The 25,982-nt window shown below is 44.5% G+C and overlaps 1 protein-coding gene across 1 annotated transcript in view; it reads right to left on the reverse strand.

The window, feature by feature from the left end:
* Window positions 1–25,982, reverse strand: part of DHRSX (dehydrogenase/reductase X-linked) — an 886,103-nt gene that overhangs the window by 208,257 nt on the left and 651,864 nt on the right. The window contains exon 5 of the mRNA XM_069205085.1: window positions 227–434. Coding sequence (XP_069061186.1) covers window positions 227–434 — 208 coding nt within the window. The remainder of the gene's footprint in view (window positions 1–226; window positions 435–25,982) is intronic.

The following is a 25,982-nucleotide window of genomic DNA, read 5'->3' on the forward strand; positions in this document are numbered from 1 at the left end:
CCACTTCCTAAAATCAAATCAGAGTAAGAATTTACTAAATCCACTTTTCTTTTTTCATCTTGGTCCAAAATCCAGGGTTAATGTGAACAGGATTAATTTACTCCTTTCAATATTACGCAGGCAACAAAAACTTTGCTCCACTGCAATGATTATGTAATCTTACTCTTTGTATTTTTTACTTTCGATGGTAGCACATTGCAGATGGCGCAATTTGAAATCTACGTACCTGCTTTGTAAATCGTCAAGATTCAGTTCTCCAACATAGTGCGTGGCTGATGAAACGGTGACGACTCGAGCATGGTGGTTGCTTGTCCCCGCCTCCTTCAGGGAGTTCAAGAGGAGATTGGTCAGAAGGAAGTGGCCCAGATAGTTCAAGCCAAAGTGCTCCTCAAACCCGTCCACTGTCTTTCGTTCTGGAACCAGCATTACACCAGCTGTAATACAAACAAGAAGCACAAACTGTCATCCTTAGGATTTTTTCGGCCCTCAGCAAGACCACTTTTGGGACCTCTGTTCAGAAAAACTTTGATTGCCCATTTTCTGCTAATTCAAAGTCAGCATGATGCCTAATAATACAGAATTAAGCCTTACAGTTTTAGAAATGAGGATCCACAAAAACATCCAAATATGTATTGCTCCAAGTCTCAGCAGAAAGCGACAAAGTCAGGGCTAGAAGTAGGCAGAGAGAGGGATAAAGTATGAAATAAATTAATTGGCAGGTGAGGAAGAGAGAGAGAAAGCGAAAGAATGAGAAAGAAAAAGATCACTTTCCCGGGGGTGCCCTTGGACAATGGGATCCTTGTGCATCTGCCCACTTAGGATTGGCACTAAATAATTGCTGCCAAAATGCAATAGGCGGCTTCAAGTGCATTTTCAACTGCTTTTACGTTCATAAATGATCACTGCAGATGGCCAGAAGAATCAATAACTGTAAGCAAACCTTGCACGTTACAGGAAGCTGGGAAATATGGAAAATATTTCATGTTTCCCTACAGATTTGGGAATACGGATTTGAGCATCTTAATGAAAGTTTCCAAACTGCTCTGCAAAACTTTATCATTATCATGGCCAACAGGATTTTGCAACAATGTTATCTAAATTATGCAGCAAAGTTATCTACATTATGCAGAAAAATGGCTATTTATGCAGCACATTCTCTGGCAGTATTATTTTCATCCATTAGAGCTAGAAACAACATCTTTTGTGAAATATGCAACTTATGCAAATTATATGGCAAATATAATTATATGATTACACCTACTGTCACAGAATCACTTAAATCCAATGGCCCCTCAACATTGTCCAATGTTGTATGAACAATTTATAAAGTGAAAGTACACCTAAATATTATAATTCCAATCAGTGCCCGTTGTTCACTGCACTTTGTAGAAAACAGATTTTTCAAGCAAAGTACTACAAAATAAACATATTGCACCATTACTAACTTTACATTTGAAAAAGCCTAGAGATTCAATGAAAAATTACAAAGGTTAAAGTCATATTATAATTAGGCCTTATAAAAATATAAAAAAGTCTTATTTAAAAAATATATATATTTGAAATGATAGTTTCCTGAGCTTACTATAATTTACGCTCCAATTGTGCACTGCTTATGACCTCAATTATTACATCACTCATGACATGTTAAATGGCATAATTGATGACATCACTGATGATATCAAGCATTTAGTCTGACGTGGTCCAATAGGGACCACCAAAAGGGTACCCTTGGGACATGTACAGAGATTGTTGGAGCTAGTATACCATTTTTTAATTGATAGGAGTTGGACAGGCTCTTTTCGCAATTCCAGAAAGGAGTGCAATTCCTAAAGGCCCGCTTATGTAAAGATCCGATTGCCTGTCATATACAGAGCCTGTACTGACATCCCCATGTGTATGCAATGTAAGTTTTGTAGAGACTTCTAGTGGGTCTCCATGTTGTCTATGAGGATCTGTTTGCTGTAGTCAGTGGAATCCATTTTTGAGTGCCCCTGGTTTTGAGATGAAACAAAATAGAGGTGGAGTCCCACAATTGTATATTGCTCAAGTTTTATTCAGTGGAAAAGGGGAAGAGCGGAACAATACATCCAGCCTCTGCAAGTACACATCCCAACTGCCAATCCTCCAAGTTCTAATGCGAACACTGAGCACACACTATGACGTGCTCTCTAGTGAAATGGCGACATGCTACACAACACATCTTCCCTCTTTACAACCAGTAACGCTTAGTAGTGTATACACAAATTTGTTCACATTACACAAACAGATAAGATCAGGATAAGGGTAACCAGGGTATTATAACCTTAAACAATAATCAACAATACCAATGACAATAACAATGTCTCTCATCCAATTACAAAACCTTGAAATTTAATGGGTAACGATGAGACTGCAGTGGAACTTCTCACTCCTTTGGTATTATGAATAGATTTTAGATGCTTTATCTTCTTGTTGACGCTTTCGGACATAATTCCACTTGTGTTTTCTCCAGACAAGACATTATCATTCCTAGGTCTTCCTTTAGAAGAATGCTCCAAGTCCGCAGTTGTGGTGTTTGAACAGGATCCCATATGGTCATCATCATTGTCCCAAAACATAACATTAGGAACTCTTTTTTTGCTAGCAATTTCACCTAGTGGTTTTTTACATTTTGACAATTTGCTAAAATGCAAAACCTTCCCATTGCTTAACACAGCTGAACAAGAATACACCTTGCTCAGTTGAATTGGATCAGAATATTGATTCCAGCCTTTCTTTACTCCCTTGCTAAGCTTAATGTGTACCCAATCGCCCTAACTCAATGCAACTTCTTTCACATTATGCTTCTTATCATACTGACTTTTGTAATTGCAAACACACTTTCCTTAGGTTATTATTAACAATTTCGGGTGACCATTTGCTTTGATTACTACCCGACGACCACACCACGATGTCTTTGGTGAAGGGATCTCACCCCCTTAATATCCTAAATGGGCTGTTCCCCGTTACAGTAGGTGTAGTGCAGTAAGCCCATACTAGTTTGTCTAACTCTGATTCCCAATTCCTCCCAAAGTTGATGGCAGATTGGATACAATCCATCACTACTTTGCTAAATCTCTCCACAGCTCCATTACCTGCAGGATGATACACCAGTGTTTTTTTCCTTAGCACCTCTTAATTTAAGAAATTTCGTGAACTTTTCTGATATGAAATGTGGACCATTATCATTTAACAACGACTTAGGTATTCCTTCTCTCTGGAACGTTCTTTTTAAGAATGCAACAATGCATGATGCATCAACTCTTGCACATACTTCTAGACCAGGCCATTTACAATAGGTATCTAACAATACAATAATATTCTTGTGATTCCCATTTTTATCTAAAACAGGACCTAAATTATCAATGGCCAACACTTCCCAGGGACCTGTGGACATTTAATTAAGGCCCAAAGATGGTCTGAATACTACACGTGTTTTATCAGCTTCTTCACATTGTACACAATTTCTCATAACCTTTCCGTACTCATGTCAATAGCTACGCAAACAATGGGTTGATAGTACCCATCTAGATCCTCTAATGCATTTTTAAATACATCCAACTCTTTATCGGATCTAAGTTTTTTCCCATCTGGTTAAAAACCCTTAACCCTTTAGAACACAAGCTATGTAGAAGATTTGTTTTCTTCCTAGTCAAAGAAAACCCATCTGAACCTTCCTCTTCGCTGGCTGAAATGTAGTTTAAAAAATATTCTTTCCACTTGGCCCATTTCATTTGGGGTTCTCTGGGGCATGGCAAAAAAGGTAAGGGAGGAGTTAGTGAAAATGTTTGGGCACACATTATGGTACTGATTATTATACGGTGCTAACACTTTACTAAATTGTACAATGTTACTACATAAGGATAATACTAGAATCACTAACACTACAATTATTGTCCACTGTTCATAAAAGTGTGTGTATAACTGTAACAATGCTGCGTAAATATGATACACAGGAACATCTTAGCCTGTAGGTGTGCGTATCACTGTTGAGTACTGCCACCCAAGAAGGTAGAAATCGATTTGTGCCAAGAATCTGAAAATCTCCAAACCAGCAGTTAAAGATCGAAGAGATCCGCTCGACCAAGACGGTCTAGTGTTTATGACACTGAAAATGGCACCCACGCATAACGTCAGAGCATGTACGTGAGACACGTACGATCATGCACGCAGATAGCAGTGTCTGCAAGGGAACTCAGGCTTGCAAGACAAATTGAAGCCAGCATAAATCGCACCACTGTACCTAGTGTGCTTGAAAGTTGAGATCCAGTATCTGAGGTCGATGGATTCAGCAACCGTGAGCCATGTGGCAACTTGGCAACGCAGAAACGAAGGTACGCTCTCCCTCAGCACCGATGAAAAGCACCGCACAGAAGATTCAATAAGGTTCAGCAGCACAAGTAGGTAAGGGAGGTTCGCTCGTCGCCAAATTCTAGAGAAGAGTCACACAATTGTATATCGTTCAAATTTTATTCTGTGGAAAAGGGGAAGAGCCGGACAATACTTCCAGCTTCTGCCAGTACACATCCCAACTGCCTATCCTCCAGGTTCTAATGCGAACACTGAGCACACACTATGACGTGCTCTCTAGTGACATGGCAACATACTACACAACAGTAGCCTCCTGAGATAGTGGAAGTGTATTGTCTACATTCTTGACCTGGAGGGAATAGTTGCAGACACCAAAGTGTGGAAAGGAAGAAGCTAGAGCTGCCCCTGTAAATTCCATGTGACTGATTTAGCAGGCGATTGCATATTAAGCATTGCTGCTTTGACAATGGTAGAGGAATGGGGGTGAGTCAGCAGATTCTGTTGTTAGAGGGAGGGCGGGACAATTCTAGGTATGGCCTGGGCCTTTTGTTGTTCACTGAATGGCCCATTCAGGAAGGCTGACAACAGTCAGGTGTAGATCTTCACGCTTATTGTGTTCATGCTATTGGTACTCCTGCTTGGAGCTAGCATTATCACTGTCTGGTGCTGAAGATATCACTTTACACAAAGAACTGTCTGAACTGCAGAAATAATATGAAGTTATGAAAAAGAACAACACCAACTGCTGATATAATCCAAAGCTAGTATCAGTGATAGCCAGTCTGCCAGAGGCGAAACACATGGAAAAGCTGTGGGTCTGCTTGAGACCTGGGGGCCTACCTGCCTGCTGAGAGGGGAGAAGGTGGTGCCTTGCCCAGCAGCAGCTGTCTGCCTAAGGAAAAAAAGCCCAGCAGCTGGGTCTGGAGACAGCAGTATTCCATAGTGGCCCAGAAGAAGAATATTGTCAAGGGACTGTGCCCAAAGCCACCCTATGTGGACCCAAGGATCTTCCAACCTTATTGCATGATCAAGAAATCTAGGGTCAGATGTACTAATGTGATAGATAGATCGATGTGGTACCAAAAAGTGATTGTTATTTGAATAGAGGATTTTTGCAACCACTAAATTTTTTGGAGAACTAACTTATTTACTAATTGGTTGGTTCCTATAATATTGATTTGGGGAAAGGGGTCACAGAACGACCTGCCTAATGAATACACAATAGGATGCAAATTGTGACTCCTTCCAATTTGCTGCAAATGCAAGAATGTTAGACTGCAACGGACAGCAGACCACCATGCCTGACTTTGCATTTCAAAACTGTTTTTTTTAAGCAGCAAAATTTCCTTAAAGGAAACAGGGTAGCTTTAAAAACAGTTTTCAGTTTTGCAAAGCTTCATTGAGAGATAGTAATTATCCTGTTGACCACTGCCTACTACCAGTGAAGCCGTCACCGTAATTCACAAGGGGAATGGAGTGCCAAGGGGACCCATTCTCTTTTCCAAATTAGTTACCATCCGAACTTGAGAGTCAATAACTTATCAACGGTTGGCACCCAGAATTACAATGGAAAACCACACTTAGGTCTTTGCTAAGGACTTCCGAAAAACACCTCTCCAAAATACCAAATCATAACCATTTTAAAACACATTTTGTGATTCAGAAAAGAGTTTTCTGCATCATAAAATGTGTTTGGTACATTTAAAAAAGCTATTCACCGGTTACAAACCTCCTGATTAACCAAATTGGAGGGTTTGCGACCAGTAAAAGCTTAGTACATCTGGCCCAGATTCAGGGACAATCATAGGGAAAAATAGAGGACCTGTGCTGACTCTGCCCTAGCCATACCTGATGACCTGGCTCGAGTGCCACAGATCACAGTGAACAAATTGCCCACTGTGAGGGCTGGAACCGTTGTCCACCATGCCTTCACGAAGCTTCTGCAGACTTCACTTGCCAACAAAACAAGCTCTGAGAACTGCGTGTGTGCCCGCCCATTCCATACGGACAACAGCTGCATACCAGCACTAGGAAGCTCTGAAAATGCACCATCAGGTAAAACAACAACGACTGAGAGAGACTGAATTGGAATTGACTATAAAGATTTTTATGGGACTTTGAAAGAAAACTGCAATCCAAATTAAAAAAACTGCCTAATCAAGGATGATGGACTGAAATATGGGTCACAGATTACAGGAAAGCTGCTTCCTTTTGCTCTCGATGTGCCTACATTTATGATTAAGTCTTAGACTCTCTGTTTCTCTGTGTGTCAAATAGTGTGCATTCCAGGAGTGCAACTTTTTCTTTGTGTACTGTTTTATATTTTGTTGAACTTCTCTTTTCTCAAAATAAAAGCACTGGACTCGAATTAGTTTATAGCACCTACTGGCGATTGATTAAGCCCTGATTCTCTACCCCCAAACCTTGAGACAACCTTGGACCGCTCGCCATCACTACCATGAGAATTAATTGTAGGGCTATAAACAAACCCAGCCTGCAGCATGATAATAGAACGGATCCCAGGACAGCAGTGGTAAGCAGCGTCAACCACCATGGTAGAGTCTCAGCAACACCTGACTGCCCTAAATGACAATAGTAATATAAACAACAAAGACAATTACAATTATTATGATTTTTATTATTATTATTATTATTATTATTTGTATTTGTATTTTTATTATTATTTTTAGTAGTAGTAGTTGTTGTAGTAGTAGTACTGATGTTAACAGGGATTCCAGATCCTTCTCCAGACCAGTTCAGAGTCCCACACTAGAAAATGGTAATTTCAAGACATTATAGGCTATGCCATTTCCACATGGTTTAAGAAACTGAGGGCCAGATGTATCAAACGTTTTTGCATTCGCAAACGGTGAGAATCGCAAAATATGTCCGTTTGTGAATGCAAAAACGTGGTCTGCGATGCGAGTCGCATTTTGCGTCTCGCAATTTGCGACATGAAATACCGAATCGCAATTAGCGATTCGGTATTTCTAGTAGGAAATTGCGAGACGCAAAATGCGACTCGCAAAACCAAGTCGCAATTCGATGCACCAAAAAATCACAAATATTGTTTTTTCGCAGAATGGCATTTTGCACATACAAAATACCACCAAGTGAAACCAGGTGGTAACCAGGTGCAACCTATATAAAGAGGCCCAGAATGCCTCAGACTCTTTTCCACAATCGCTGCACTCTACGTCATGGCGAGGAGAATGAGGATTTTGGCAGGTTTGAGGAGAGGGAGGAGGAGACAGGAGCGCATTTTCAGAGTGCGCATTACACTTTTTGACCAGACTGAGGAGGAAATATTTGAGAAGTACAGGTTGAACTCAGTCATGATACTTGACCTGATAGCTGAGCTTCAACCCATATTGCAGCGCACAACACATAGGACTCATAGCATCCCCACCCATGTGCAGGTATTATGCTCTCTACACCTACTCGCCTAAGGGATCTATCAAGGGTTCATAGCAGCAGCTGGAGTAGTCTCACAGAGTACCCTCTCTAGATTTTTCAATGCATTTATCAACACAATGCTGAGCAGAATACACCAGTACATCAGATTCCCCCACACCCCACAGGAAATACAGCAGACAAAAATAGATTTCTACCAGATAGCACAGTTCCCCCACGTCCTAGGTGCCATAGATGGGACACATGTAGCAATCTGTCCACCATCAGCCACAGAGTATGTGTACCTCAACCGTAAATACCAACATTCAATGAATATACAGGTGATATGCAATGCCTCCTATATCATAACTGATCCCGTGGCCAGGTACCCGGGGAGCACACATGATTCATACATCTTTCACCACAGCGGCATTCACACAAGACTGCTAGCTGGGGAGTTTTGGTGAAGGATATCTACTAGGTATTGTCCCTCCGTACACTGGTGCATTGATGGCGTGCTTGTAGGAAAGTACCATCTTGCCTGGCATGTTACCCCCCATATTTCACTGTATATAAGTTGTTTTAGTCTATGTGTCACTGGGACCCTGCCAGGCAGGGCCCCAGTGCTCATAAGTATGTGCCCTGTAGGTGTTCCCTGTGTGATGCCTAACTGTCTCACTGAGGCTCTGCTAACCAGAACCTCCGTGGTTATGCTATCTCTGCTTTCCAACTTTGTCACTAACAGGCTAGTGACTAAATTTACCAATTCACATTGGCATACTGGTGCACCTATATAATTCCCTAGTATATAGTACTGAGGTACCCAGGGTATTGGGGTTCCAGGGAATCCCTATGGGCTGCAGCATTTTTGCCACCCATAGGGAGCTCTGACAATTCTTAAACGGCCTGCCAGTGCAGCCTGAGTGAAATAATGTCCACGTTATTTCACAGCCATTTACCACTGCACTTAAGTAACTTATAAGTCACCTATATGTCTAACCTTCACCTAGTTAAGGTTGGGTGCAAACTTACTTAGTGTGTGGGCACCCTGGCACTAGCCAAGGTGCCCCCACATCGTTCAGGGCAAATTCCCCGGACTTTGTGAGTGCGGGGACACCATTACACGGGTGCACTGTACATAGGTCACTACCTATGTACAGCGTCACAATGGTAACTCCGAACATGGCCATGTAACATGTCTAAGATCATGGAATTGTCACCCCAATGCCATTGTGGCATTGGGGGGACAATTCCATGATCCCCCGGGTCTCTAGCACAGAACCCGGGTACTGCCAAACTGCCTTTCCGGGGTCTCCAGTGCAGCTGCTGCTAACCCCTCAGACAGGTTTCTGCCCTCCTGGGGTCCAGGCAGCCCTGGCCCAGGAAGGCAGAACAAAGGATTTCCTCTGAGAGAGGGTGTAACACCCTCTCCCTTTGGAAATAGGTGTGAGGGCTGGGGAGGAGTAGCCTCCCCCAGCCTCTGGAAATGCTTTGATGGGCACAGATGGTGCCCATCTCTGCATAAGCCAGTCTACACCGGTTCAGGGATCCCCATCCCTGCTCTGGCGTGAAACTGGACAAAGGAAAGGGGAGTGACCACTCCCCTGACCTGCACCTCCCAGGGGAGGTGCCCAGAGCTCCTCCAGTGTGTCCCAGACCTCTGCCATCTTGGAAACAGAGGTGTTTGTGGCACACTGGACTGCTCTGAGTGGCCAGTGCCAGCAGGTGATGTCAGAGGCTCCTTCTGATAGGCTCTTACCTCTCTTGGTAGCCAATCCTCCTTCCTAGGTAGCCAAACCTCCTTTTCTGTCTATTTAGGGTCTCTGCTTTGGGGATCTCACCAGATAACGAATGCAAGAGCTCACCAGAGTTCCTCTGCATCTCCCTCTTCATCTTCTACCAAAGGATCAACCGCTGACTGCTCAGGACGCCCGCAAAACGGCAACAAAGTAGCAAGACGACTACTAGCAACCTTGTATCGCTTCATCCTGCCAGCCTTCTCGACTGTTTCCAAGTGGTACATGCTCTGGGAGTAGCCTGCCTCCTCTCTGCACCAGGAACTCTGAAGAAATCTCCAGTGGGACGAAGGAATCATCCTCCTGCAACCGCAGGCACCAAAAGACTGCATCACTGGTCCTCTGGGTCCCCTCTCAGCACGATGAGCGTGGTCCCTGGAACTCAGCAACTCTGTCCAAGTGACTCCCACAGTCCAGTGACTCTTCAGTCCAAGTTTGGTGGGGGTAAGTCCTTGCCTCCCCACGCTAGACTGCATTGCTGGGTACTGCGGGATTTGCAGCTGCTCCGGCTCCTGTCCACTCTTCCAGGATTTCCTTCGTGCACAGCCAAGCCTGGGTCCTGACACTCCTTCCTGCAGTGCACAACCTTCTGAGTTGTCCTCTGGCATTGTGGGACTCCCTTTTGTGACTTCGGGTGGACTCCGGTTCACTTTTCTTCCAAGTGCCTGTTCAGGTACTTCTGCGGGTGCTGTCTGCTTCTGTGAGGGCTCCCTGAGTTGCTGGACGCCCCTTCTGTCTCCTCCTCCAAGTGACGACATCCTGGTCCCTCCTGGGCCACAGCAGCACCCAAAAACCTCTACCGCGACCCTTACAGCTAGCAAGGCTTGTTTGCGGTCTTTCTGCGTGGGAACACCTCTGCAAGCTTCATCGCGACGTGGGACATCCTTCCTCCAAAGGAGAAGTTCCTAGTCCTCTTCTTTCTTGCAGAACTCCAAGCTTCTTCCAACAGGTGGCAGCTTCCTTGCACCCTCAGCTGGCATTTCCTGGCCCACTCTCGACACTGTCGCGACTATTGGAGTGGTCCTCTTGTCTTGCAGGTACTCAGGTCCGGAAATCCACTGTTGTTGCATTGCTGGTGATTGTTCTTCCTGCAGAATCCCCCTATCACGACTTCTGTGCTCTCTGGGGGTAGTAGGTGCACTTTACACCTACTTTCAGGGTCTTGGGGTGGGCTATTTTTCTAACCATTACTGTTTTCTTACAGCCCCAGCGACCCTCTATAAGCTCACATAGGTTTGGGATCCATTTGTGGTTTGCATTCCACTTTTGGAGTATATGGTTTGTGTTTCCCCTATACCTATGTGCTCCTATTGCAATCTACTGTAACTTTACACTGCTTGCATTACTTTTCTTGCTATTACCTGCATAATTTTGGTTTGTGTACATATATCTTGTGTATATAACTTATCCTCATACTGAGGGTACTCACTGAGATACTTTTGGCATATTGTTATAAAAATAAAGTACCTTTATTTTTAGTACTTCTGTGTATTGTGTTTTCCTATGATATTGTGCATATGACACCAGTGGTATAGTAGGAGCTTTACATGTCTCCTAGTTCAGCCTAAACTGCTTTGCCATAGCTACCTTCTATCAGCCTAAGCTGCCAGAAACACCTCTTCTACACTAATAAGGGATAACTGGACCTGGCACAAGGTGTAAGTACCTCTGGTACCCACTACAAGCCAGGCCAGCCTCCTACAGTGCTGAGGTCAGATGGCTCAGTTACTCATTATACCCTCTGTTCATTCCAGGAGACAGTGCCTACGCAGTGCGTGCCTACATGATGATGCCCTACCTAAATCCTACAACACCTGCTGAATGGAGATACAATGCAGCACACAGGGAAACCCGCAATGTGGTGGAACGCACCTTTGGGCTGCTGAAGAGTCGCTTCTGGTGCCTCCACAAAAGTGGAGGGGCACTACAGTACAGCCCAGAGACAACATGTAGAATAGTGGCTACTTATGCAATCTTGCACAATATAGCTACCACCAGGGGCATACCTGTGGAAATATGTGATTCAGAATCTGATGAGGATGATGATCCCATACCACCCCCACAGCCAGCAGACCGGACCAGTGCAGCAGAGGGCAGGCAAAGGCGTGCTGACATCACGCACAACCATTTCAGATATAAATATGAACAACACAAATCCACTGAAAATTGTAATTGTAGTAAGTAAATGTATTACCTTAATGTCAGGTAATATCAGTTCCACTAGTAGCAACAAAAGTAATTGAAACAATAAACAAAAGCAGTTAACAGATATTCACTATTCCTTCATAGTTCATTATGGCACAAAAATTTACAGACCCCTGTGACCAATACACTCATTTCCTCTGGCCACGCAAGCCACTCGAGTGCGCAGTTGCCTCACTGGCACCTCTATTTTCTACCTCAGTGACAGTGCCTGGCACTGCGACGTCTGGCATCTGTTGTGGGCACAGCTAAGCTGCTGAGGTTCGATGTGTCCTCCGTGTCCCCCAGTCCCAGTTCACTTGGTGTGGCTGACCGGTTACCCATGATATTGTCTATCACATTCGTGATCTGCACCAGTCCATGTGCCACATCCCTACTGCTGTGCGCTGCCTCTACCTGTGCGGCCAGCAGCCTATTGACAGAGCGACAAAACCCCCCAAACATACCCATAAAAACGTCTCTCCTGCCTGCGGTGGCTTACTCTGTCATGGCGCAGCTCCTGACACAGTACCCTCAGCACTAGTCAGCTCCCTTGTATCCTCCGTTGCTTGGATATGTCCCTCATGCAGCTGTTTGATGTTGGCATTGAGACACTCCAGCTGGCGATGCAGACCCCCATGTTTGTATTGTGTGCCTGCATCTGCCATTGTAACGCAGAGATTTTTTTGTTTTGCAGGCGCTGCTGCTTTAACATAGCCAATTCCAGGCCACCAAACAGTGATGGTCCCTCACCTGCCTCAAAAGCCTGTGCGCCTGCAAACGTAGGCATCCTGCGGGGTGTTGTGCTATGCTGTGGACGTGGCTCCTGCATCCGAGTGCATCTGCTACTTGGGGGTGGTGTCTGTGAGTCCTCCTGCTGCTCATCGGAGTCCTGGCTTAGTTCTGGTAGTGGCAGTGCCCTAGGCCTGCGTCGGATGGGCGCGATGTTCTGTGACTCGCTGGTATTGGAGTCAGAAGCAGGTTTGGTGTCTGTTTCCCCTGCAATGGCACATGCTGTAGCTGCTGGGCCTGGGCCACCTGCAACGACAATATGCAGCACGTCAGTTATGTATGTATCAATAAAGGTCACACAATGGTAATAAACGTACAGTTACTTCTCATCACAATGTTGTGGGTGTTGTGGTCTTCTGTGTGTCGCTCTGCCTATTACATTGTATGTGCTACTTTCAGCTCTGGGTTGTGGACTACCACTCCCATAAGGCATTGTTATGCTGACTCTAAGATGTGGAATGGACTACTTCTCACACTGCTTTGCCCTACTTGCTAAAGGGACTTTTGTGCATACACATATGGGGTTATATATTTCAATTTTGCACTTACCTTTACTTGTACATGGTGTGCCGGATGTGTCAATGTCAGTGACCCCACTGACTGCTTCTGGGAGGGGTGTGGGCTCCACTAGGTCTTCCATCGGGGTGGAGGGTATCTCTGTGGGTGGTCCGCCTCCTGTGTTCCTGGCCTCCTGCAGTCGTCTTGCCACCCTCTCCTTGGCACGGGACCGCAGGTCGTACCACCTCTTCTTTATTTCCTCCACAGAGCGCTGCGCTACTCCAAAAGAGCAGATTTTGGTCTGGATATCTGCCCAGAGTCTGCGCTTTTCACTCTCAGGCACCTAGAGTGAGCTTTCGCCGAACAAACAGTCATGGCTCCTGACCACCTCCTCTGTGAGCACCTCCAGCTCTTGCTCACTAAACTTTAGTTTGCGTTTCCTTTCTCCCTTCTCCTTTCCCTGTGCAGAGGTGTCCATGGTGGTTCTGCTGTGCTGCCTTCTTCAGAGACTTGCTCACTGTGGCAGGGCTGACTCTCTCTGAGTGCTAGTTTGGGTGTGGCACCTGCAAACTGCCTGGGATGACTCACTTCCTGCTTGTGATGTCATCAGGCTCCTCCAGGTGTGCAATTTGCGATTTTCAATTACCGAATCGCAAATTGCGAGAACGCAAATTGCGATTCGGTATTTGGGCCTCGCAAACCACAAATAGCGAATTTTAAGAATCGCTATTTCCGATTCGCAATGGTGATACATGGCCTATTGCGACTCGGAAATAGCGATTTCTTAAAAATCGCTATTTGCGATTCGCAAGGCCATTTCATGATACATCGGGCCCTTAAATTTTAAAACATGCATACTTTTATTCCAACTCTTCAAAGCCAAGAAATCCCATGCTACTAGGTCAATCCTTCAGTCATGTAATAAGAGTTTAAAAACAAAACAAAAAAAACACGCCAGTTGTCAAAAGTAAAAGCAAAGGAATTATTTCTCCATTAATAACTCACTAGGTGTACTTACAGAAAGATCAAGAGAAAGGTAGCTCATGTTATGTTACTGAGAAGTGCTGTTAAATAATAGTTTAGGTGGAAATGAGGAGAGGACATACACACAGAATACAAATATAAACAGAAATACCATTAGTATAATGAAGCAGCACATGAACAGAAAGTAATCATATTGTATTTAAATCAAAGAAAACTCCTACAGTCTCGGCTACCAGTGGTTTCTTACTTTCAGAAAATTAAAAATCTATCCCTTAAAACCTACCTCTATCCTGTAAAACTTTTAGTCCCAATCACAATGTGCATGTTGAACAATAAAAGAATATCCTCTGAAAACAAATCATGGTTCTGATTAAGAAACTTGTTAACCTTGCTTTAGTTGACTACACGTTTGATAATTTTACTATGTGACATAAAAGTTTAAGATGTTTTAACTCATTCTGCATAGTAAACGTATGTCTCTAACTACTAGTCACTGCCAAAATCACAATAGCATAAGATCACAAACCCATAGCTATCCTCTCTGTAAACAAATGCTGACCAAGAGTTTTGATATATCCTGGCTATGAGTAATATATTAGTTACTGATTTAATTAGATAAATATTTAAAAGTATGGACATCATTGTAGTTGGTGTACACTGAAAATATGAAAGAAGTGTCTTCTAGATCGACTAATCAACACAACTTCTCTTAATACAAAGTTGGAAGACCCAGGTTTTCTGATCCACAAGAATATTTATAGTTGTATATTTGTATTTAGCCAAAAACAGGGCTTTTCAACAAGAAATACAATACATGGGAATTAACACTTTACAACAGTGCAGTTTGTTGTGTAATAGTTCGCAGAATACGTTGATACAGTACATATACAAATAAGTGGGACAATCATTATGAGTAATGAAAGATTCTACATGATTTGTAGCCACAGTTATGGGTCTCTTTACTGGAGTATGGAACTGTTGTTCTTGCTGATGGATATAGGCTTATTCCAGCTTTACAGCTGAACAGGTGGGGCTTAAGGGAGGGAGCTGGGGGAAGCCAGTTGCCTGGTTGTTAGGCCATAGAATGAGGAGCCACCGTCTTAATGTGAGCTGTGGCTGAGCTTCAACGCAGTCAATTTAGGCCTTCTTTAGAGAACAGTGTGAGCAATACATCAAAAGTTGTAACGTTATTAATAAAAATAACAATAGAGTCCACAAAGAACAATGGAAATCAAAAAGGTCCATATTATCATATGAAGCCATTGACCTGATCCCTCGTAGCCTCTAGAGAAGATTCTTGATGGGTGGAAGTCAACTGTGGTCCTGTAATTTATCCTTGTCAATGATTTTACCTTCTCATGTAGTCTTTTTATTGGAGGTCAGATTTCCACCAGAAGGGTAAGGTGGCAAACTATGTCTGAGATGGGATCCACAATGTTGGATATGCTAGTTTTGTGGTCCCACTGATGGTTCAATTTGTGCTGCAAAAAGCAGCAAGGAGGACAGACCTTCAAATCATCACTGCAGAGTGTGCTTCATTATTAGTCATATCCCACCTTTTACTCTTCTTCTCACATATAGCCACTTCTGGAGGTCGAAATCTGCAAGAGGGCAAAGGCTGGGAACTGGAACCTGATGGGTCTCCACAAGGCGAGACACCTTCATGAGGTCACAGAGAAGCTTTGTTTCTTGTGGTAAAAACTGAGTGGGACAAACTAAGAAATCTCTCCTGCTGAAAGTGTACCATCATCAAGTGGCTTGGCACCTTCTTCAAGTCCGCCAGAGGTAAAAAGGTTTTTAAGTCAACACTTTTGGCATTTTCAAGAAAAAACTCTGGGGGTCTTCTAACTCTGACGGGCGGCGGAGGCCGCCCGCCAGAGTTACCCCCTCCAGAACACCGCTCCGCGGTCATAAGACCGCTGCAGTGATTCTGGGTTTCCCACTGGGCTGGCGGGCGACCGCCAAAAGGCCGCCGCCAGCCCAGTGGGAAACACCCTTCCCACGAGGAAGCCGGCTCCGAATGGAGCCGGCGGAGTGGGAAGGTGCGACGGGTGCAGTTGCACCCGTCGCGAATTTCACTGTCTGCAATGCAGACAGTGAAATTCAAAGTGGGGCCCGCTTACGGGGGCCCCTGCAGTGCCCATGCCAGTGGCATGGGCACTGCAGGGGCCCCCAGGGGCCCCACGACACCCCATACCGCCATCCTGTTCCTGGCGGGCGAACCGCCAGGAACAGGATGGCGGTATGGGGTGTCTGAATCCCCATGGCGGCGCAGCGAGCTGCGCCGCCATGGAGGATTCAGAAGGGCAGCGGAAAACCGGCGGGAGACCGCCGGTTTTCCTCTTCTGACCGCGGCCAAACCGCCGCGGTCAGAATGCCCTGCGGGGCACCGCCAGCCTGTTGGCGGTGCTCCCGCCGACCCTGGCCCCGGCGGTCTTGTACCGCCGGGGTCAGAATCACCCCCTCTGTATCTTCTTTACTGGTGGTTAAACATCTTCAAAACGTTCAGGGACAGCTCCTTTGACACCTGCCATGGTTTCAATGCTTTTCTCCACCCCCAGTCAAGACCACAGCCAGAATTCCTGGCTCTTCTTGGAAATATTTAATGGATTATCTTCTCCCTGTTGATCAGCATGTAGTCCAATTCTCTGACCTTAACAGTAGCACTGAGAGTCAAAGATTCAAGGGAAAGGAGGAACAGTCCTCAGTCATTTCCAAGCCAGATAGGAGTTCTTCCAACAGCAGTCTTTACCTGGTTGTTTTCTCAGATTCCTGAAGCACCCTGAGCTGCAAGTGATGGAAGCAGTGTTTTATAAGATTGACCCCTTAGTGGTTGGCTCAATTCAATAAAACAAATCACTCTTTACCTGTCAATCAATAAATCAATCAATCAATCAGACTTATACAGCTTTGCTTCTCACCCAACATGGTATTCAGGGGCTGTGCTGCGGTGTCAACCGAAGAGCCAGGTTTTGGGTCTCTTTCTGAAGTGGGTCAGTGAAGGTGAGGTATGGGAGTAGAGGGACAGGGCGTTCCAGGACTTGGCAGCAAGGTAGGGGAAGGAGTGACCTCTGCTGTTGCAGCCTCCGATGCATGGTATCTGGGTGAGGGCTTGATGAGAGGGGCGGAGGTTCCTGGGAGGTTGGTGGAAGTTCAGGTGGTGGTTCATGTAGGCGGATCCTTGGTCATGGAGGACTTTGTAGGCATGGGTCAAGAGCTTGAATTTACATCTTTTCTGAATGGGGAGCCAGTGGAAGTATTTCAGGTGATGGTTGATGTGTGTCTTCTTGGGCAGGTTGAGGATAAGTCTGGTTGCTGCATTCTGGACTGCCTGGAGTCTTCTCATGAGTTCAATGGTGGTGCCCGCAAAGAGAGCTTTGCCGTAGTCCAGTCTGCTGGTGATGAGTGCCTGTGTCACAGTTTTCCTGGTATTGAGGGGGGCACTTAAAGGCTGTGCGGAGAATGCAGAGGGTGTGGAAGCATGATAAAGTTAAAGCATTGACCTGGAGTTTCATGGAGAGTTCGCTGTCCAGGATGATGCTGAGGTTGTGGGCGTGGTCTTACGGAGTGCGGGTGGATCCAAATTCCGATGGCCACCAGGAGTCGTTCCAATGGGAGGTGTGCCTGCCGAAAGATCAGTACTTCGGTTTTGCCTGTGTTGATCTTCAGACAGATGTTCTTCCTCCATGCTGAATTGTGGAAGCTGGTCTTTGTCATGGTAGGGTCTGCTAAGAGCAAGAGGATGAACTGGGTGTCGTCGGTGAAGGAGTCTATGTTGATGTTGTGAGTTCTGACAACATCCCTGAGTGGTGTCATGTAGATATTGAAGATGGTAAGACTGAGGGAGGAACCTTGAGGGGTACCGCAGACGGTGTGCTTGGTTTGCGAGGTGAAGGGAGGTAGATGGATTTTCTGGGTACGCCTTGAGAGAAAGAATGCCATCCATTTGAGCACATCGTCAGTGATTCCTACCTGTTGCAGTCGGTTGATGAGAGTGTGGTGGAAGACAGTTTTGAAGGCTACGGAGAGCTCAGACAGGATTAGGGAGGCTGATTCTCCTCTGTTGAGTAGGGAGGGGATGTTGTCAGTGGTGGTGATAAGGGCTGTCTCGGTGCTGTGGTTGGCTCTAAATCCTGATTGTGAAGGGTCCGGTAGGTTGTTTATCTTCAGGTGTTCAGTGAGCTGGAGGTTGATGGCCTTCTCCAGAACTTTGGAGGGAAACTGGAGCAGCATGATAGGGCAGTAGCTCTGGAGTTTGCTGGGGTCTGACATCTACGTGTTTCCAGGCATCTGGAAAGGTGGCTGTGGTGATAGAGTTGTTGAGGATGTGGTAAGCTGGTGGCTGCTCTGGTCTCTTCTGAGGTTAAAATGTCAGTGGGGACATGGGTAGGAGGGTGCTCAAAGTGGATGGAATTCAAAAGTGTATTTGTGTTTGACGTTCTCAGATGTTCCCATGCAGTGAGCGGGTGGTCAGCGGCCATGGTGGGTGGGATGCAGAGGGGGTTGGCTGGCTGCAGATCGAAGTTTCTGTGTATGGTTGCTATCTTGTTTTGAAAGTAGTTGGCGAATGCTTGGCAGAGTTCCTGTGAGAAGGGGATTGCATTTTCAGTGGCTGGCGGATAGGTGAACTCTTTGACGATGGTGAAGATTTCCTTGGCTTGGTTGGCACTGGTCTCGATCCAGTGTGTCAGGGCCTCCTTTTTTGTTGCTTTGAGCTAGTGTTGGTAGTTGTTATGGGCCGCTTTGAAGGTGGCTCATTCTATATTGTTCCTGCTGGTCTGCCACTGTCTTTCCAGTTGTTTGCATCTGCATTTTGCTGAGCCAAGATTGGGAGTGCACTAGCTGGCCAGTTTGTTGGATCCGTGCGTTCTGGCGGGTTAGGTGGGTGCGACTGCGTCAGCGGCGCTGGTGATCCAGGAGCTGACGTGCTCTACTGCCTTGTTCAGGTCTGTGGTGACGCTGGGTAGGGTGACGTTGAGGGTGTGTTTCCATTGGTGCTGAAAGGTCTTGGTCCCGCTGCAGCAGGGGGTGCTGTGGTTGAAGGGAGTGGTGCAGGGAGGTCCGGTGATATTGAAATGCATGATGGAGTGATCTGACCAGGTGAGTTCTGTGCTGTGGTTGTAACTTTTTGAGTTGCTGGACGTGAAGATGGGGTCCAGCGTGTGTCCTGCTTTGTGTGTGGGGTCTGTGACCAGTTACTTGAAGCCTGAGTTGTCCATTCGTTCGAGGAGGTCTATGGAGTTGTCGTCCATGGGGTCGTCCAGGTGGAAGTTGAGATCTCCCAGGAAGAGCTAGTGTTCAGATTCTATGGCGAGCGGGGTGATGAATTTAACGATGGCCTCGTTGAGGCTGGTTCAGGGTCCCAGGGGTCTGTAGGCGAGGCTGCCTTTGATGGTGGTTTCATCATCAGGGCAAAGCTGGAAGTTCATGTGCTCCATGATTGGCATGGTCTGGTCATTGGTGGCGGTGCAAACGATTGATTCTTTGTAAATGATGGTGATGCCGCCTCCGTCTCTGTTGGTTTGGTTGCCATATTTCATCTTGTTCCTGATGGGTGTTGTGGGATCAATGTCCAGGGAGGATGTGGGGTGAGCCAGGTCTCTGTAATGAAGGTCACATCGGGGTGAGGGATGAGATGGTATCCCAGATTTTGGTGGCATGTTTGCATAGGGATCTGGTGTTGATCAGGAGACAGCTGAGTTGTTCCGGGGAGGTCTCAGCCTATGTTGTTTCGTCTGGGTTCCGGGGTGAAGAGATCAGCAGCAGAGTATTTGTTGGAGTTCAGATGGCCAGGGTTCATGGCGCTGGCCGCAGTCCAGGCGCTGACGGCTTGCCTTCGGCACTCCTTTGATACGGCAGCAATGCGGCCACGCTGCAGCCTTCATTAAATCCCTAATTAAATAGGTCTAAGGGAGGGGTGCTTGGGAGGCAGGAAGCAGGCAGGGTGGGAAGCACAGGGAGAGCAGGAATAGTGGGAGGAAAACAGCACAGTGAGTGGTGAAGCGCACTGGGACGCTAAAAGACTGGGCACTGGGAGCCTGGGGCCGAGGAGCGCCTGTAGAAAATCTGCTGCCTATTGACTGGCAGCAGGTAGGAGCTGGCAAGACCTGCTCACTAGGGCCTACATTGGGAAGCGGGAAGCAGGCAGAGCAGGAAGCGCAGGAAGAGAGGGAAGAAGAGAGGGAAGAAAACGGGGCAGTGAGTGGTGAGGTACCCTGGGCCACTAGAAGACTGGGTACTGATGGCCTGGAGCCCAGGTAGCCAGTAGAAAATCTGCTGCTGATTGACTGGCAACACGGGAGAGCTGGCAAGACCTGCCTACCTGTCTTTTATAGTAAGCGTATAGTGTTATTGTGATTTACAGTAGGAGCCTAGCCCACAAGGGGACATTTATGCATTTTCTAAAGTGGCAAAAGAAGTCTGCAATTCCTCCAGCCACATCTTGGCATGATCAAAGTAAAGCATGCTCCTTGTAAGCACCGGTCCTGTCCACCATGAAGTAAGGTGACTGGCTAGCTGTGGTCTCATTCACATCTGTTCACTATTATCCTGGATACAATGGAAGTTTGAATCAATCTAATTTCTTATACCCAATAGGAAGTCAAGTTAGTTAGAAGGTACCAGGTAGAAAATGTAAGCTACATTTGTAAAAGGTAGAGTATAATAAATAACCTTTTTAAAAGTACAAGTTGTGCCACAAAACTTGAACATTTATGTTAGTCAATAATTTTTATTTATGCAAATGTGTTTTATGACACGGAGATGGGGGGGTCTAGGTGTATTCAATCAGAAGTCATAGGTGTAGATTTAAACTTCACCAGTTTAACTGAGTGTGAAGAGCCTGCAGTCCTCCTGGTAACATAGCATTTAAATTCCAATTCACTTCTTTGTGCACCACCAGGGGAGACTAGAAGAAAGGTCAAATATGCCAATTAAGTTAGCCAAAATGTTTCCATGCTTAAGGAAAGGAACATGCAGTGATATGCTGTTTAGCAGACCCTTACAGCAACTCAGGTCCATAAAAAGCAAATATTCAAGATGTACACTCAGAAAGGATTGATTTACCTAGGATTGATTTACCTAAAGCAGTGATCTAAAATCAAGCGTAAAAGTATTATTACAGTACAGTCCGGCAAGCAAGTTAGACGATTAGAACTGCGAAGATGCACACAAGCAATACTGATTCTACAAGGAAGGGGGGAACAAGGCCATGGAAAGGGTATAGCACAATGGTGATGAACTTAATGATTTCCTACTGGTACATTTGGAGCCTTTGTGTAGGTTAGCCATTGTCTGGGTAAAATGAATTAGTTGTGTAGTGTCAGACTGGTAACGTTCTGTACATTATCTAGTGGTTGAAACATGTAGTCGGCCAGACCTGGGAATCTACTGCAAAAGAAGGTCAGTTTATTGGTCGTCATTGAGTTGATTAGGGTTTTAGTGGTGCTGAAGTTTTTTTATTATTAGAAAAATAATGCCTAATTCAGGTGAGCTTAAACCAGCATGATTAGCGTGCCGCTAGCTTGCTGTGATATTGCTTCATATTTACAGAAAGAAATGTGCACTTTTATTTTATGTGAACAAGCTTATTTTGTGTATGAGTTTCTCTGTGTGCTTTTCCATTTCAGAAAGTCAGTGAAATAGAACCCTAATCCTTGGTTTCTGCATTAATAAATTGTGTTAATTTGTATAGCTCAAAAGAAATTCAAGTCCAGAATGCTCCTGTCTTTGTAACTTTCAAGGTCCTTTGCTGAAGACGTTCCTAGGGACCATTCATTAGTTAAAGTGTCTAGTGCAGTGGTTCCCAACCTTTTAACTTCTGTGGACTCCCACTTTATCAATCCTGGAACCCAGGGAGCCCCACTGAATATTGTTGGAATCAGGGGACCCAGACTGAGTTATTACTGGAAGCCAGAGACCCCAGCCTAAACATTGTTGATGATTTGAAACGCAAAACAATACACAGAAACAAGCATTCATCAAACACATACACAAATATTTTATATAATTTGGAAACAATTATAAGTAAAAAATAAATAACAAAAAAATTAATAGAAAGATTGAGCTTTTGTATATTCAATTGAAGTCACACATCGTCCAAACTATTATCTGTTTGATGCACCTGCACTGCTCCCACAAATCAATCTGAGGATACTAATTCAATTTTTAGCCTCAAAATTCAAATTCCTTGACATATACAGTATGTTTTAAAGTGTTCAGTTGTACATTTAGCCACTTTATTTATATGCACTTCATTAATCTGTTAATATTATTTAATTTTCTAAGCAGTCACGGACCCCCTGAGGAGGCTTTGCAGACGCCCAGAGGTCCCCGAACCACAAGATGGGAACCACTGGTCTAATGTATTTCTGTATTATATAAATGTCATGTATCCTTTGCTATTCACACCCTTTCCATTAATACGAAGACATATATATTTCTAGATGCCCCTTATTGAATATATCTTATGTACTAGAATATTAGTTGGCTTATTGGAATGATACTTTGCTTGTTCAACCCTATTATGTCACATCTCACTACTGGATGTGAGTGGCTTTCCAGTCTGAAATCATGTAAACGTTATGCTTTGGGATATTTGCCAGACTTTCTGTGACCTCCTAACTTCGCAGACTCCACACTATTCTGTCATTTGATCTATACTTATTTCTGGTTGCTTGTTTTCTTTGGAGATATATGTTATGTGGATGCTTTCACATTATTTGATTTTTATTTACTAGTGAGACATTGATTGCTGTTGATTAACTAAACACCTTTTGCCTTCTATAATGATTTTAATTATAAATAAACCTAAAAGACTTGAATCGTAACTGTCTCACGTAAGTTTATTTGATTGGCTTGGACTCAGTCTCATGAAGACTCATATAGTGCGGATCCTACGTATCAACTCTCTTAATTATTTTATTTAGAGAATCAACCGTGGCATGGAATGTTTTGGGGGAGTGACCCTTGTGACTATTGTGCTTCTGATGACATGCTATAGTAGCTCACGCAGTGATAAATATTCTCAAGCATTGTGCACCATTGTACAGTATTGCAAGCCAAGCAGAATGAGCATGGAGTTTGTGATGAAGTCAGGGTCAAAGGAGGTGGGATGGAACCTGTTTTATGAGTAGTGGAGCCTGGGACATAAAGTACTTTGGTCTTGGGTGGGATACATATTTGGCACTAAAGCGCCATTAAGAGCCAAAGGGGTTAGGCAGTCTCAGGTGCTGTAAGGGATGGGAAGGAGCAAGATATGCAGGAGTTGTCTGCAAAGGGATGATAGAAGAAGCTTAAGGATGAGACAATGTCTATCGAGGGATGGTATAAAATGTGACAAGTACTGAAACCTCTGCAACACCTTTTGGGAGAGGCATAGGAGTGTTACTCTGGGTATACTTCAAACAGACAAAATGGAAAAGATATTCCACTTCAAATGAGATAGTGGTATTCCCTATATTAGAATTGTCCATATTTTGATCTATGTTATTTGACTTTACAGCGCCCTGCTTTGAATTGGAGCAAAATGTGAAGCTGATTGCACGAAGTTTCAATAGAAAAACGGCAACGAAGGCATTTGTGCAGGTATAAACAATCATCTGCATGCCAATCCAATCCTCTATTTCTCTTTGACAATCGAAGAATATGCGGCTTACATTGAATTAACTCATGTGTGACATTTCTGACGATCTAGAACAGTGCTGTCCTGTACCAATACAATTACTTGGGAAAAAAAAATCTTGGTTGACAAGCGCTGCCCTTCAACCACCGAGGGTGTCAAATCACATTTTTACTCCCTGTGGGATATGTTCCTTTAAAGCTCACGTCCTAAAAGCAGACAAATACCTTTAGAAGATAACTTGTAGTCACCTCATCACTCTTTGTCATGACGAAAGGCATTAGAAAATGCATTAAAAACGCCGCGTCGGTATCTTGCAAAGTAATCTATTAATAAAAGCCCTTTCAGCTCCATGTCCAACTAAATTAAGTATGTTGAACACTTAAATTAGATTTATTTTTGCCTTTTTTGCCATTACAATTTTTTTTAAATCATTTTAGACCATACGGTTGTCACAGAATGGATAATGGGATGGTGTCTAATTGACAGTAAGAGATCCTCCTATGAAAGTTATTCTATTGTGTTAACCTCAAAATATGCAGAAGTCTGTCCTGCAGGTGCTGTGATTCACTGGCATTGATGAAATGTACTTCCAAAGTGCAAGCCAATCCTAACGGATACTCCTCTAATTGGTGCTGGCTCATATCCGTCTCGGTTTTGTTGTGTTAAGGTGTATCATATATTTCAGTTGTATGTCATTTTTGCTTTTTTCTGGTAATTGTTTTAAGTATTTTCCAAACAATTTCATGTCGAAGCAGGTTTTTTTCTGAGTTCCCTCATTTTCTTGTGATGATGCGAACGTCGTAGACATTTGCGTGGACATTCTTAAGCTTTTATTTCGCAATGCACAACCAGGTTTTATATTATTATCTTTACTGTTTTGTGCCTTTAAGTGTTTTATTTCAAATTCTGTCAGGCATGTTAAGGTCTCTGGACTGTGTTTTGATGTTTTTAAAATTTGAACTTTAAGGTATGAAAGTTGCTAATAAAGCAGTAACACACCATCTGGTTTTTCAGCTCTGACAGTTACAGTTCAGTTTTTTGGGATGTTATAGTACTTCATTGTGTCTTTTACAACACGCACTGTCAGCAGTGCTCATTTTGTAAATAAAAACGTGCCGGTGCACCAAGCCCTCCTCTTAAACACACGGCTGCTGCAATTAAATGTGGGAACACGGAATACTGAGGCAGCATAATCCTGAAGCCATGTCAGGCCTCTTCAATCCATTTAAAGCCAATCCCTGCCCCTTCAGCTCAATCTAGCTGCTTTCTACATTCTCCCTTTGTGACGCCTTTTCGTTTTCTTCTTCCTCCGTCTTTCCCATATGTGTCTTTTGCTCACAGCAAATGCTTGAGGCAGAAGAATAAGCGCCGGCCCTCAAAAATAAGTGCTGATGCTCAGCACCGGAAACAACAAGCACAAATTAAGCACTAACTGTCAGCAGATTGTTAGCGGGTCGCTATGACCAATCTGCTGGGTAGGAGTGTGAACAGCAAGGAGCAATCAGTCTGTAAACCCACTTTGGTGGATTAAAGGGATTTGAGGTTGACAGTGATCTTGCTAAAGTGATCGGAACTGTGGTATTTTCATTCAGCTTACAGGATACCTGAACTGAAGCAGTTGAAGTGAAAAGCAGGTGAGCCGAGTCACAAGACAGCACTGCTCTGGTGGGGTTTCTTGGGCTGCAGGATGGCGGATGTGATGCTGCTGATGAAGTTGGCGAGTATTAGGATGCAGGCTTCAGAGGCGCTTTGGAGGACTGTAACAGGCTTTAGGAGTCAGGCTGCATGACAGTTCTAGCTGAGTCTGACAAGCTGCAAACTGGAGAGTGTGACATCACTGATGAAGTAGGCCATTAGTAGGAGCCAGATGTAGGAGGCTGGCCTGGTTTGTAGTGGGTACCTAAGGTACTCACACATTATACCAGGTGCAGTTATCCCTTATTAGTGAAATATAGTCAGTGTCTCGAAGCCAGGCTGTCTAGAGGTAGCTGTAGGCAGAGCAGCTAAGGCTGAACTAGGAGACATACAAAGCTCTTACAATGCCACTGTAGTCACACAGTACTCATACACATGAAAGACAATACTCAGTGTTACAAAAATAAAGGTACTTTATTTTAGTGACACAATGCCAAAAATACTTCAGAGACTATGCTTCCTTAGGAGGTAAGTAAATTACACAATATAAACACTAGTAACCAAAAACAGGTAAATAAATAGTCAGAAAATAATGCAAACACTGAAAATCACAATGGGTTGCAATGGGCTTAGGGGGAACACAAACCATATACTAAAATAGTGGACTGCGAAAGTCAGTTTCTCACCTAGGCAAATGTATTGTATGGAGGCACGCTGGGAGTATAAGAAAACACCAAAGGTAACTAAAAGAC

Source organism: Pleurodeles waltl, chromosome 8, assembly GCF_031143425.1.
Source record: "Pleurodeles waltl isolate 20211129_DDA chromosome 8, aPleWal1.hap1.20221129, whole genome shotgun sequence".
NCBI lineage: Eukaryota > Metazoa > Chordata > Amphibia > Caudata > Salamandridae > Pleurodeles > Pleurodeles waltl.